The 16,051-nt window shown below is 29.0% G+C and overlaps 2 protein-coding genes across 2 annotated transcripts; one reads left to right on the top strand and one right to left on the bottom strand.

Moving 5' to 3' along the window:
- Positions 1-411: 411 nt before the first annotated feature.
- LOC110638748 (uncharacterized) lies at positions 412-1,292 on the top strand. The gene has a single exon (XM_021789420.2). It carries the CDS (start codon positions 505-507, stop codon positions 1,057-1,059), a length of 555 nt encoding a protein of 184 aa, XP_021645112.2. The 5' UTR covers positions 412-504; the 3' UTR covers positions 1,060-1,292.
- Positions 1,293-11,139: 9,847 nt separating this feature from the next.
- On the bottom strand, positions 11,140-14,430 carry LOC110638768 (40S ribosomal protein S9-2). The gene is made up of 3 exons (XM_021789446.2): positions 14,272-14,430; positions 13,251-13,632; positions 11,140-11,480 (listed from the first exon to the last, which is right to left on the bottom strand). The coding sequence occupies exons 1-3, from the start codon at positions 14,297-14,299 to the stop codon at positions 11,297-11,299; spliced, it is 594 nt and encodes a 197-aa protein (XP_021645138.1). The 5' UTR covers positions 14,300-14,430; the 3' UTR covers positions 11,140-11,296.
- Positions 14,431-16,051: the final 1,621 nt, after the last annotated feature.

Here is a 16,051-nt window from a genome sequence, read left to right as displayed (position 1 = left end):
CAAGTTCATATATCCACCATTCATTTCCCTTTGCAATCACCAACGTCCCATCCAACGGTCATCATCCTAACCTGCACCAGCTCACGATGTGCTCTAACTTTTTCTTTTTTCCCCTCTCCTTTCAAGAAATTTTAAAGTCGAAGAGAGTTTACCCTAAAAAAAGAGGGATTATTAACTATTTTGTAGATTTTTTTATTTTTTAATAATTATTAAATTAATAAAAATAAAAAAAATTAAATAACTAACATAATCAAACGTGACGAATAAATTATATGTTTAAAAAAAAATCATTAATTTTAATATAATTAAAGGACTAAACGATAATTTAAAAAAAACCGCATTAAATATTAATTGATTTGTTTCTTAACTCATTTGACCGAAACACCACTTTCCCCTTCCTCTCTATATAAGCCTTCCCATCCCCTTCTCTCTCCTCATCCTTTCTCTTTGCATTGGCTTCTCGTACCTTGTCTTTCTCTGCTTCCTAGTAACTCTCTCTCTCTAATGGCGGAGACACAATCAAAGCGCCTCAGAGATGACGCTCAAATAGAAGATGTCGTTGTTGATGAAATTAATAAGCGCCACAAGTCATATAACCACATACTCTCTCTTCTTGATGAAGAAGAAGATGAGCCACCCCAAGATATCTCTTCTTTCATCACTACCCTTCAGCAAGAACTCTCCCCTGCTTCTACCTTTGACGACCCCTTTTCTTGTTCAACCACAGCAATTGACCAAGAAAACCCTACTACCGCCGTAACAACCACCGTAGATGGCTACCTATCTTCATCTTCGTCTTCTTCTACCTTCTTGAAGGAGGGTGAGGAAGATGATAAGGAAAGAGTTATAAGGCACCTTCTTGAAGCATCTGATGACGAGCTTGGGATTCCAAACACCCAAGCTGTTAGTGGTGTTGGAGATGGCTATGCAGAAGATCTTGTTAATAGTGGAAATGGGTTCAATGGGTTAGATGGATTCTCCCTCTGCGATGGCTTGTGGGAGCTCGAAGACGCTAACGCTAACTACTATGCCTTGGTGCAATCTGAACTCTTCCTGTAGCTAGCCGGAGGGCTAGGGGGGCGTAGAAGGAAAAACAAAAGAAATAGTAAGGGTTCAAAAGAGTAAAACAAAAAGTGGGTGGGAGAAAATATAAAATGGAAACTATTTCGGGGTTTTCATTTTTGCCTTCTTTTTTTTCCTTTTTGTGAAAATTATCTTAGTTCCCCCTTGGCCCATCTCTAATTTCTAATTTAAAAAGATTAAAATGTGGAAAACAAAAATATTAATCACTACATATTCTTTTTTTTTAATTTTTTTTTCTTATTTTTTTCCCCTTATTGTTATTGATGTGGACAAGAAGTTTATCTTAGCTCAAGGGCTACTCCAAAATGGAGAACAGGATCCCTTCCCATAAGTACGGGAAAATATCAACCTCATTTGGTGAAAGTAATTGGATTTTTTTTTTAATTTAATTTATTATGAATTAAATTTTTTTAAAATATCTGAAAAAAAAAATAAAATTTATTATTTAATTTTCAAAGAAATATTAAAAAATAAAAAGTATTATAATTTTGACATAAATAAATAAAAATTTTAAATATATTGAACATAAACTTGCGCTCTGGAAGTGGTTACTGATTCCTTTGACGAGTCTAGAATTTCTGTTGCCGTCGGCGTGCGGAAAACGCAGCTAGACTTCTCCTTCTTTGAAAATATAATTTAAATGCTATTCAAAAATATAATTTAAAAAAATTAATATTTTACTATTATTATGAATAAAATATTAAATTTAATTTTTAATTATTTTTTAATTCTCTAATTAATATGTTAAAAAAAAAACTTTCTAAATGGTACTTTCAGGGTAACTACACACACACATGTGTGTATATATATATATATATATATATATATATATACTCAATTCACAATGAATTTAAATATAAATAAAAAAGAACTTATATAGAATTTTTATAATATCAATTATTTAGTTTTGATGCTTTAAAAAAAGATTAAAAAGTTTATTTTTTTGATGATTTCTTTTTTTTTTTTTGTTCATTTTACCGTTAATCAGATTCTAAATGGCAGTCGAATAGATAATATTTTGTAATTCTATTATGTTATACGCCGAGAATTTGATGAAATGCACCATACAGTAATTCTCCAGTATCCAAATTATTAAATACTGTGTTATAATTTTAAGAAAATAATTTTCAAGATTTTTAGATGAATTTGGAATTTGGAATTTTTAGTACACAGACACAACTTTTCATTGACCTTTTCATGACATTTCAAAATTTTGAATGGGTTATTACTTGTAATATTAATTAATTAATTAATTAATTTTGTGTGGAGAATGTTGTGCTTAATTCACTAGCTGCAAGGGTTTTGAAAGACATATTTTCCTTGGTTTACAATTCTGGAAGCCAAGATTGGCTTTCGTCCCAGTCGCCTATAGCATAGCATAATTCAAACTCAAGATGTGATAGCACTTGGACATAGGTGGCGTGTGGATAACGGTATTTGTGTTTGAATCTGAGTTGATAGATGACTGCCTAAGCAGTTTGAGGGAAAATGTGATCACCATTGGTTCTTTAGTGATGTTGCTCTCCTTTCTACGAGTCGAGATGTTGAATCTTGGAGTTTAGTTCTTCAATACAACATAAAGAGAAAAAAAATCATTAGAAGTAAATTAACATATGCATAACTCTTGCTAGAATTGGGAGTTATTATCAAAATAGGATTTGGAGTCCAAACTGTCTAGGAGTCCCATTAATTATGTATTGTAATCAAGGCGGAGTTATGGAGAGATTATTTAATTTTATTCATCGCTAAGGAGTGACTTTCAGCTCAAGAAAGAGAAGGTTTTTACCGATTAAGAGAGTGACATTTGTCTATTATAATTTTAGGAGAGAGGTTTCGACTCGAGATGGATAATAGTATAAACAAAAAAGAATGGACTATTGCTGAAAATATATATTGATTTATGTTTAGAGAAAATTGAGAAAATTAATTAATATATTTATTATGAATAGTTTTATGTGACGATCCTTTTAAATATAATTGAAATGATAGGTAAAATAATTTTAAATTTACAATTATTTTATCGATAGAAAATATCATTAAAATGCGGTAATGTAGTATGGGGTTTATTTTTAATCATTCAAATCAGGATTCGTCGTGAATAAATTTTCATTTGTGATCAGAGGTGTTTTTAAATAGGATTAAAGAATTTCATTCTCACAATTTTAATTTCAAATAATTTGTAATCGAGATAATTTAATTATTAAAGAGATTTTTATTTTTTAAATTCATAATTTAAAGTGAATGAAATAGTCAATTTTTATTTAAATATAATGATAGATAAATCACAATCAATTTTCTTTTCAATTTCAAATTAATTTAAGTCCTTCATAAAATTAATTGATTTTGATCCAGTTTTGACTGAACTACCGTAGACTTGGAAAATCACATGTTTATTCCATCAATGAACCAATTTCAACAGATTTGGCTTTAATTTAAAATGAAAAGCAAAATTTATGCACTAATTTGAAGTGCCTCAAATGGACTAAACCATATATATACAAACCCCTTTTTATTTGGGCTGCTGGTCGCCGAAGAGATGGCGCGTGGCTGTACACTTATAGCATTAATATTTTTTAAAGAGGAAAAAATTAATTTTTTTTATTTTAAAAAAATAAGATTCATATATTTAAAGATAGAGTGCATATATAATATGTATACTGAATAATCTCCGGATAAAGTCTCGCTAAGGCCAAACCAATTAGCCATTCCACCGGTAATTTTTACAATTATTCAAGAATTTTACTTTATATTTCACTTTTATCTCTTATTTAAATATATTATTAAAAAATTTTAAATTTTAATTTTATTTTACAAATTAAGGTCTGATATTCATAAATATAATTTTTTTAAATTAAAATTTTTTTAAATTAAATTTTTTTTAAATTACGGTCTGATATTTATAAATATAAATTTAATAAAAAATAAATTTTTATTATTTTTAAGAAATAAATAATTATAATAATATTAAATATTTTTATAATAAATTTAAATGATGATTAAAATAATTAATATTTTTAAATATAAAAAATAAAAAAAATAATTTATTTTTTTATTTTAATGAGTATTATAAAATATTAAAGAGATTTTTATAAAATAAAATTAAAATTTATAAATTTTTTAAAATAAATTAAAATTAAGGGAATAAAATTCCGAGAAGAGCGGTAAAAATTACCCGTTAACAATGGGTGATAGTGACATTGCTCGAGACATGATGTGATTGGTGTACGGAAGCAAAGGCAAAGGACCCACTTTGAGTTTATAAGGCAAAGCTAAAATAATAATGGAGGGTGGTTGCCTTAACTTTTTTAATTAAAAGAAAAAACTGGGTCCACGTGATAGTGGAATGCTGATAAGGCAATGCGTTGTCCGCCATGCTCCTCTCCACACATGCAGATGCAGTTTCCGACATGAGATATTATTAGCTGTGCCTGAAAACACCTCTCCGATTCTCAGCCAATAACAACCTGACGGTGATGCCAATCAATCTGTCGAATCAAAAATAAGACAAAAAATTTAGACGCTCGCTTAACATTTCACTTTAACCCAATTCAATTAAATCATTATTTTAAAAATTTAAAATTAATTATATAAAATTTTTTTTATTTTAAATAATTTTAGATTAAATTTAAAAAAATATGTAATATTTTTAAGTTTTATTATTAAATTTTCATAAATATATAATATTTTTAGGTCATATTATATTATTTTTCTTTAAATCAATTTAAATCTATCAGAAGCTTTATTTCTATTCTCTATCTTAATATGCTCTACTTATTTAATTGGAGTCTCTGTATGCCTATGCTTCACATGACCAAACCACCTCAATCTCATTTCTATCAACTTATCCTCAATTGGTATCACTCTTACATTTTTCTTTAATACTTCCATTACGGATTTTATCTAATTTAGTATTGCCACTTATCCACTTTAACGTTCTCATATCCGCAACTCTTATCTTAACACATATGACTATTTCAGTGCTCAATACTCACTATCATATAACATGTCCGTTCTTATGGCTGTACAGTAAAATTTTCCTTTCAACTAATTGAGAATCTTGCGATCACATAAAACTCTAATGGTACGTCTTCACTTTAACCATCAGCTTTAATCCTATGACTAACATCCTCTTCACATCCTCCATCTACTTGAATGATTGAACCAACATATTTAAAGTGATTACTTTGGGACAGTATCGCTCCATCCAAACTAACTATTTCCCTATCACCAGTTCGGTCTTCACTAAATTTACAATGCATGTATTCTGTCTTTGTTCTACTTAACTTAAAGCCCTTTGACTCTAGATTACTTATTCAAAGCTCTAGTTTTCTATTAACTCCTTCTTGCTTCTCATCCATCAGAACTATATCATCTGCAAACATCATGCACAAAGGGATAATCTTTTGTATATATTTCGTTAATTCATTTAAAACTAATGTAAAAAGGTAAGGGCTTACAGCTGAACCTTAGTGTAATTCAACTGTGCGCATAATAATAATTGTTCTTTTATACATGTCTTTCAACACTTATATGTCCCTAATAGATATCCATTTTGTTATAACATTTTTCACAAGACATTTCTTGAAACACTATCATAAGCCTCACTTGCCATTTATTTTTTATTAATTTTTTGTCACCCACAAATTATTTTTTAGTTTTTAAATTATATTTAAATTAGTAATTTAATTTTCATAATATTAAAAAAGAGCTTATTAAATATAAATTTAATTTTATATAAAAATTAATTTTAATAAATTTTAAAATAAGTATTGAGGATAAATATTTACTTGTGCCATTTAATTTAATGAATATTTTTATAAAATTTATTAAAATTTATTTTTTTTTACAAAATTAAATATTATTTAATTTTATTTCATAAAAATTATTATAACTATAAATTAAAGTTTTTATAGTTAACTTAAAGTCTCATTAATTATTTTATAAATAAAATTATCTTATTTTATTAATTTGAAAAAAAAATAATTGATAGATCAGCAATAAATTAATACAAAAAACTTTTAATTTTTTTTTACAGTGACCTTTATGAAATAAAATTAAAATTTAATAAAATTTATATTAAAATTTATTAATTTTTATAAAAATATTAAAAAAATTGAGTAACCACGTATAATAATTACCCTAAATATTTATACATAAATTTAAATATAAATTTTAATTTAACTATTATTAAACACATTCTTATATAAAATAAATTTTACAATATTCCACTTTATTAAAAATATCTTATTTAATTTCTAATATTCAATTGTATCAATCAGTTAGTCACTTCATCCCATTTAAGATGATTTTTTAAAACTAAATAGTGGAGAGAGAGAAAATTTATATTCAAAATACCTTAATGAATAAAATTAAATTCTAAATCATCTAAAATTTACAATAATTTAATGATTATTTAATTTACTCTTTAAATACAGCTGATATGACTAATAAATATCCCAATTCAGTAGGTTGGGTCTACCTATGCAGTATATATATAATAATCAATTCACTCTTTGTACCGCAGAAGCAAACAATTCAATATTATTTAGTCAATATTTTATCTATAAATAAAACAATTCATTTCTTTAAATAATAATTATTTTTAAAAAATTAAATAACTTTATTTACATGTCAATTTCTTATGAATATACAACATAAATTAGGTGGAAAAATATTTAGAATAAATATATAATTTCCAAACAAGTAAATATTTAATTGTAAAGATTTTTTAATTAAGTGTTAATATCGAAGTATTAATAAGTAGAGTAAAATTTGTTTATATAAAATAAAAAGAAAAAGAAAAATAAAGAATAACGTATAAATTTCTTTTTATGAATTTTAAGTAGATAAAGGTAGAAAATATTTATGGATAGAGTAAAAAATATATATTTATAAAAAAGAATATTAAAAAAAAAGAGGTAATACTTTTTTTAAAATTTTAAAAGACTAGTATAAAATATATTCATAAAAAAACAAAATATCAATATATAAAAAGAAAATTGAAAATATTTGTGTGGTAAGTAAAAAACTTTTAACTTTTTGAGGGGCAAATATAAGACTTATTTGTAAATAAATAAAATAATTAAATAATTTAAATTATAATAAAATTTTTTATAATTTAATTAAATCATCTTTTATCTCACATAATTAGAAGAGAGAGAAAAGTGATAGGGTGAATTATAAAAAATTATAAAATAATTATTATATTTAATAAAAATAAAGAAAAAATAAAAAAAAATTAATTAATGAACTTTAATATTCATAAAGTAATAAATTATTTTAAATAAAATAAATGTTAAAAAATTTCATATAAAAATAGACACAGACACTAAATAACACCCTTTAAATAAATGGTCCATGAAGATAAATAGTACCCTTTAGTTATTTAGGCATATGAATTTTGAACCACACAATGGGCATCTCTTTTATTGTTCAGTGGCAGACAAAGTGATGAGCAGTGACATTTTTGTTACTTAGTGTTTGCCATTAGTCTCTTTGGTCAAATTAAGGTTGTCCAGCCAACTTTGCAAGTTTTTATTTTTTATTTATTAATAAGCATCATAACGCAAGAACAAAATAATCATCTCATACGAGAAAGAAATATAAATATAAAGAATTAAAAATTTATGTTAACAGGTGATATAAATAAAAGAGAATAATTTTTTAAATAGTAATTAGTTAATTTTTATTTTGGAGAATTAAAAAGACCTCTTACAATCCTTTTTCTTGATAACTTATTACGTTTGTGGCCCGTAAAAGATTTTAAGAAATATATTATAATATTATATTTTATTAATAAAAAATTATTATTTATACTTAAAAATTTAATTCATCAATTAAAATAAGTTAACAATTCAAGTTGTATTTATAATTATCAAATATGTCATTAAATATTTTTTTAAAAAAACCAGCCACGATAGAAAATAGAACCTCATAGAAATAGAAAAACAGAATTCTAATATTGAAGAGAAAGCCTTAGATTCATTTTGAGCAGAGAAGATAAAGTACAGATTTATTCTAAATAAATATAAATATTAAAGTTTATTAAAAAATTAAGAAAAAAATAACAAAAAAAAAAAAAAAGAGTCTATGTGATGTGAAAGATGAGAAAAGAGAAGACATCTTCAATTTTGACTTGTATTATAATAAAAGTAAAATTGGGTGGAAGACTTTGAAGAAATGGGTTGGGATAGTAGTTGGATATTTGAATTAGAATAAATGAAAATATCTTGAGACTATTTTCTTGATACCCACATTTTTCTAATATTGAATGTTGATGGACATTGTTGAAGGGTTATAGAAAAGTCAGGATTTGCAGAAGGAGAAGGCAATTCCCAATTGGAAATTATGAATTGAAGGGTATCATTCACGATGGAGAAAGAGAAAGGAACAGTTGAGACCCAACATCTAAAAATTCAAAACAAAGAAAGATAAGCAATCAAGCAATTCAAAGACGTCGTTTTGAGGGAAAGAGAGAGAGTCAATGTCAGAATTGCATTACCACGAAAACAGGTGAATAACGAAGCAAAGCTTCGTGCACGACAGTGCGATTTTGAAACTTGAGACACTGCCTGGCTTGATAGTTACGTGTTTCTGCTTTCAATAACATTATCTTTTGCTTGCATGTGTCATTCACCATTGGCTTTCAATTATGCAATAAAAAAAAAAATCCCACATGAATACAGAGCTTTCAACTTCCATGTAGATGGAGATTGCCTCCTTTCTTCTATTTTCATTTCTCAACTTTGATTGGAAGGTAAAAGGAAAATCCAATTCCTATACTCTCGAACATTTTGAATATTATTAAACATTTCTTGAAATTTTTAATGCTTATGCTAATAATTTTTTTTAATAATTGACTTTTGAAAATACCCAAGTTTTAAAATTTACGATTTTAAAAATAATTTTAATATCATTAAATTAAAATTTATCATGAAAATAAATTATTTAAAAAAAATCAATGAAATTTTTGTAATAAAAACGCATATATCTACGAAATTATGTCTGCTATTAAATTATGGTGTAAATGATAAGTTTAATGCTTATTAATAAGTTTTATCAAGAGGCTCCGTTTATTTTATAAAAAATAATTAATATATAAAAATTATTTTTTATTATTTTATTATAATATTAAATTAATTATATGTATTTATATTATAGATATATATATATATTTTTATATTTTAATAAGATTAATAAAGTATAATTTTTTTTTTAAAAATAATAAAATTATTTTCTTTAAAAATAATTATTTGTTATTAAAAAAATATTATTTATTTACTCATCTTTTAAGAGCCTCAAACGTTGCAAAATTCGTAAAATATTTTTTACAAAATAGATGGACGCAGTATCAATCCGATATATATTTATGATTTCATCTACTGTAGCAGCTCTATAAAAAATTTGTTATTTGTACATTAAAAATAATTCAATATTAATTAAAAGATGATAACAGAAAAAATTATTATTATTATTATTATTATTATTTAATTTTTAGTTACAAGATTAAGGGTGTGAAAGAGTAAATCAATAAAACGTAATCAATTTTTTCTTGGTTATAGGGTGATGTGATAGGAGATGTAATGAAAGGCAAAGATGAGAGATGGAAATGGGAAGAAGGGAACTCTCTGAGTGATTGCTTGTTTAATTTGGTTGAAATTGATGTGACCGAAGGTGAGACTGTTATGCTTTCTGAGATTTGGTTGCCATCCAAGTTGATGATCATTTCTTAGATTTGGGTCCCAACCCAACAACTACAATATCATCCCACATTATAGTGTTCCTTCAAATAAACCAGTAACTAATAAATGCATATATATATATATATATATATTTTGGTGGGTTAGGTTTTGAAAGAATTATTAGGAGTGTTTTGAAAATGAAATTTGATCTATCAAATTAGTTAAATCGAGAATTAATTCAATCTAATTAAACAGACCTGTAAAACAGTCAGCCAGGACCAATTCATAAAATTTGTTTTGATCACAGCTTAAATCCATGAAACATCTTTACTGAAAACAGGGGGAGAAGTAGAAAATCAATTTGGGGTTAGAGTACCCATTTATAGCTGATTTTGCTGCCCAGTCCGCCACTGAATTCGCTGTTCATTCATTCCCAACAGCTAGTTTAAAACATTAAATTTATACAAATCTTTCACAGCAGCTGCAATTTCCCATGTAGAAGGTGCTAATATTAGGCTTGATGGCTAAAATATGGTTGCCTTTAACTCTCTAATTTAGCCACTTTAACTCAGTAACCACATGCTGTACGAATACAAAATACTTGACTAATGTCTAGTGGAATGAAATTGGGAATCACCGCATGAAAACATTTCTTTTTGAAGTTCTTGCCGCAAAACACACTAATGATGGGCAATATATACTTGATAACCTAATATTATATTTGGAAATAGTGCAAGGAAGTAAGTCAAAATTTTTTAAAGTAAGATGAGCTAAAATAAAATTTTTTTAATTCGTAAGGTAATGAAGGTGTAGTAATTGATAATTTAATAGCTTTGGTAAGATTAAATATAATATTATCTGAATATTTTTATTATGTAAATGGATATAATTTACTCCCTAACAAGTGACTCTCGTACCCTTTACTTTAAAAACTCTACCTTACAAAAATTTCCTCCAAACTTCGTAAATGGCTTAGCTAGATAAACTTGAGTGCAAAGCATTACTATTCAGTTCTAAAACCACGCGTAACTCTTGAATAATAGCTATAACCTATAAGCTGAGCAAATTGCTAAATTTTCATGAAAACTTTGAAGGAAGAATAAAAAAAAAAAAGACACCAGTAAACTAGTTTGGGAAAGGAACAAATGACTTGCCATGAGACCTGTAAAACGAGGCATAAAGCATCCAATGGCACAGCAACCTGGAATCTATACCCAAGCTGGGCACTCAATTCTCCATGTAAATGGGTCAATTTATACGATTCACCAACAAACATATAAACAGAAGAAAAGACCAATTCTAGCCAAGCCATCTTGACATAGTTGAACAAGTAAATATGTATTCCATCAACATTAACAAAGCAACTCTTCCATGGTAAGAAGAAAGAACAGAAAAGGAATTGAAATTGCTTGCTAAAGATTCTCAAAAAAATCATCATAGGTTGACAAAATGAAATGAAAGATCAATATGAAAAACTCCTAGGCATACTTCCAAAAAGAAACATTAATCACTATTTCAGAACGGAAAAAAGCTCACTCTTCATCTTCTTCATCCCCATCGCCACCAGAACTCTTCTTGTTAGCAGCCCTTTGATTCTTTCTCTTCACTCTACCAGGCCGCCCACCACCAAAGGGACTTGTAAGTGAGAAATCAATATGCTTTTGCGAGTCCACCCTCACCATAAATGAGGGAATATTAACCACTTGTCTCCCAACCCTAAAGGACCAAAAATCAATATTAATAGAGGCAATAACCATAACCATTCCAAGACCATCACCATATAAAAAAAACATGAAGTTAAAGGACTGATTAATATTCATGCGAAGAAAGGTGGCTTCCACGAGGTGAGGTGCCCATTTTGGTGACAGTGATGAGTATGGACATGGAAACAGCTATGAAGCAGATCGAACTAGTAAATCTCAAAAGTCAAATCGTCAATTACTTTTTGAAAGAAGTGATAATTAAAGCCAGGGTTAACAAGTGAATTGAAGCAAAAGCAAGTAGGATCAAATCAGCTTGAATGTATACAATCCAAGACAAGCAAACAAAAGTAAGGAAAAATTTCTCAAGTGCACAGATCATAAGATCAAAATGTCAAGATGCAATATGAACTAAGATTGGTCATTGGTGAGTACAAGGTGATGTGATGCTGAATCTTCAGCATATAAAAATGTGACCAACGGAACTTAAGTTACAGAAAGATCAGTGATCAGTCAAGCCAACGAAAGTTATTCATCAAACATGGAATGATGTGAAGCAAAATTACATCTCCACCAGACCAGGATATGAATTCATCAATTGTGATCTTGAACAGAACCAATATGAACACTACTAAGACAAAGCAGAACAAAGAGAATAAAGAACCCATCTGTTCAAGCCCAATAGCCAATATATGATTGGGCACTTCCCAGATTCCGAACCAACCAACCATTAGGGACAACCTAAAAATATAGGCAGCAGTATTTCAAGAACAAAGGTATTGTGAATACAAGCTTCTTGAACTCACTGATGAGCCATCGCACCAACATAAATGAATGAACAAATGAATATATGTAAGTAGGATAGTGTTATCAAGGACTGAGATTCTGTTTGGCATCCTTGTGGTTGCTGTCGAGAAAAGCAACAATTTGAAATGTTGATTAAATGCAACTAAAATTTGTTAAGGGTAGATTTTGACATGTTGCTATCATAAAAATTGAAAAACAGCTAAATAAAAATTTCAGACTACTTTGTTCAATAACATCTAAAAGTGTTTTCTGGAAAAACTAGTTTCAATCTCAATGCCTATTAGATTATAAATGATAAGACTCCACTTCATGGAAGCAACATCACCATGGATGCAGCAACTCAAAGACAGTACTTGCGCTGATGCATCACCACACACAACCACCTCATTAAAAATTAAAAGTTGAGATCAAGTTGTTATCGAGCTAAGATAATGCTAAAAATATTCACAATAAGTTCATCATATCCAATCAACTTCAATGCTATTTACAACACCTTACACCAAAAATTCAGGAAACAAGAAAACTTCAAAGGCATTCTACACAAGATATTTAAAACTTCTAGAGGAAACCTAGTTCCTTATTCTAGGTTCATAAATCACCTCGACTCCTTGCTATGTAGCCAGACTCTAGCTCTAATTCAGACTCCTCAAAAGTGCTCTCAACCTTTTATATACAATGCATATGTGTGTGTGTGTGTGTGTGTGTGTGTGCGCGCGCGCGTGAGAGAGAGAGAGAGAGAGAGAGAGAGAGAGAGAGAGAGAGAGAATAAAATGCAATTTAAACAATAAAATAAAACTTATATGTCATGCAAAACCTTGTGCCTTTTTAAAAAGATTGGCAAAAACATATATAGTGCTCTGGAAGAAGCATAAATATATTAAAGGTAAAAATCATGAAACACATGCAAGATAAGTTAGGGCAATCCTAAAACAAAGAATATCAAATCCAAACTATCTGAAGGTATAATGCATATTTATACCTGATGTGCCTTTGCCTGATGAGCACTCTGGCATGATGGATTGACTTAGCCATACCGGACTTGAACACGAGAGTTTGGAGACGGCGCTCAAGAAAGTTCTCCACAGTCAGGGCCAACACATAATCAAGCTTGTTCTGGCTCTCATCCAAAAGTCCATACCTATTCATCCTCCTCAGAAGGGCTTCACCCTCAAAAATACGACGTGGGTTTTTCTCATCAAGGGTGAGAAGCATTCTTGCTGCATTACGTATACGGCTCAATGCATACTGAACTCTCCAAAGCTCTCTCTTACAACGGAGCCCGTACTCTCCAACAAGCTTCAACTCAGCATCCAAACGCTCCTTCTCATAGGGACGTCTTGGTTTCTTGAAGGTTTTCCCATCTATTGAAAAACAAAGAGTTGTTTAACTAAATGACAGGAGTTGAAATACCCAGTATTACAATCAACCCGACAATAAAGGCATAGAAACTACAATGATTGCATCCCTATTAGAAAACCTTTTTTTTTTCTTTGGCATTCATATGCCTATTAGATTTGGAAACAAGTATGTATGAACTTTTGAGTGATAATAAACAAAACTTCCCATTATACAGCCATGACCTCAAACTTTTTTGTGCTGCATCTATGGGCAGCTATTGGGAGTATAAGCTAATATTCCTTTTCTTAATTTCTTTTCTCCCTCAATGTTTTTCTTCGACTTCAGTAATTATTGTGAAACCGAAGCATCCGAACAAGCAGTGAGATCCGCAGAAAAAGAACCGCTAAATGAGCAGTAAATCAAATAAAAATACGAAATTGCTAATCAGACAAACAAAAAAGTTCACAAACCAGCTACAAAAAACAAAATTATTCGCAACTGAGAACACTATATAACCAGACCACATCAATAAAAGAAGCAATTGAAAACACAGAGTAGGCACAAAGCAAACCAACACAGCCAACGCAGAGAAGATCACAGAAAATGCAGCCAAAACCATGATATGGTATGGTAAATCAAAAAACAAAAACAGAGTAACTCACAGTTGCGGTAAAAAGAGACGTGCACCATGATGGTTAGTTTCCGGTTTTTTCCTCTGCTATGTTATTGCGTAGCAATGGAAACATACAAAAACGAATTGGAGAAGACGAAGCTCTGGAGGACGGAAGGATGATAGAGCTCCGGAGGTCAAGATCGTTATATATGTGTTTTTGGTTTATGGGCGCAAAGCGTAAACCCTAGCCTAGTTGGGTAGGCCCAGGTTTGGGGCGGGTTGATAGTGTGGCCCAAATCTATCAAAATCCTTGATAATTTTATGAATTCTTTAATAGTTGAATTTATATATATAATTTTTTTAAAATAAAAACTTAAATTATTACTTATCTTAATATTACAATTTCAAGTTGTCATTCTAATTTTTAATTTATAGTTCATTATCTTCAATATGTAGTTTTAAATATTATTTTTGCATAAAAAATGATTTAACTTGTATCCATAATAATTATAAATTGTCACCTCATAATTACTGTGAAAGTACAAAGTATGCTAATTTGAATTAGTCTCAATAGCCAACAGACTCGGGAAAAAAAAAAAAAAAAGGAAAAACCTCAATGGCCACTACACAATTTTTGTTTCATCGTTTATTTTAGGTCTAATCACACTAAAAATTTAAAATTTTTTAATATTTTGTATTTTAATTTAATAATTTAATTTTTGTTCAATTAACCAAACCTTTAAAATTGAAAAAATTATATTCTAAATTCAAAATTCAATTTGGAGGACATGTGTGTCATCCTATGTGGCAAGCCATCTAGCTTTTTTTATTATCAAATAATGGATTCACATGCCATATCACTTAAAATAATAATAAAAAATCCTTCTCTCCCCATTCCCCCTCTCGCCGGCATCAGATAATTTGGCTGTCAAAACCCCTTGTTTCTAGGGGTGTGCAGTTTTGGGTTTAAACCGAAAAACCGAACCGAACCGATTAATTCGGTTCAATTGATTCGGTTTTAAAATTTAATCGGTTCGGTTCGGTTTATAATTTTGATAATTTCGGTTAAATCGATTCGGTTCGGTTATTTTCATAAAAAAATCAAAAAAACCGAACCGAACCGAAATTATTAATATATATAGGAAATCAAAAAAATCGAATCAAATTGAATCGAACCGAACCGAATCGAACCGAACCGAAATCAAAGGAAACCGAACCGAACCTAAAGATTTTTGAGTTTTGATTTCTATTTTTTTTTGTTTTTTTGTTTTTATTATTTAGATTTAATGTTAAAAATATGAAATTTTATAAATTTCGGTTTGATCGGTTTAAAATCGAACTGAACCGAAATTTATCGGTTCGATTCGGTTCGATTTTCTCCTACCAATCGGTTCGGTTCGGTTTTCTCCTACCAATCGGTTCGGTTCGGTTTTTAAAATTTTTGATTTTTGGTTTTCGGTTTTATCGGTTCGGTTCGGTTCGGAACCGAACCGACCGTTTGCACACCCCTACTTGTTTCTGCATCACATTGATTACATGCCCTTTTTGCCATTCCTTTCAATCTTTCCCTTAATGGATCTTTCCGAAAACTTTATTTATAGCTTCGATGCTTGCCAATCTTGCCATAGCTATAGCTTCAGCTTGCACCCAAGGACAATGCGAGGTTTGTGTCGAGATTTGTCTTTCTTCTTCTTCCTTTTCATGTTCAGGGACATGCATATCCTTGCAGGTTTTTGTTATGATTTGCGTATGGTTTATATGATTTACCTGTCTGGGCTTTATTGTTTCTACTTTGTTGAAGGATTTTCAAGCTATAAAAATAGGTGTGG

The sequence above is a fragment of the Hevea brasiliensis genome, chromosome 2 (genome assembly GCF_030052815.1).
Source record: "Hevea brasiliensis isolate MT/VB/25A 57/8 chromosome 2, ASM3005281v1, whole genome shotgun sequence".
NCBI lineage: Eukaryota > Viridiplantae > Streptophyta > Magnoliopsida > Malpighiales > Euphorbiaceae > Hevea > Hevea brasiliensis.
The sequence above is the reverse complement of the archived record's forward strand: the minus strand, read 5'-3'. Positions and strand labels throughout refer to the sequence as shown.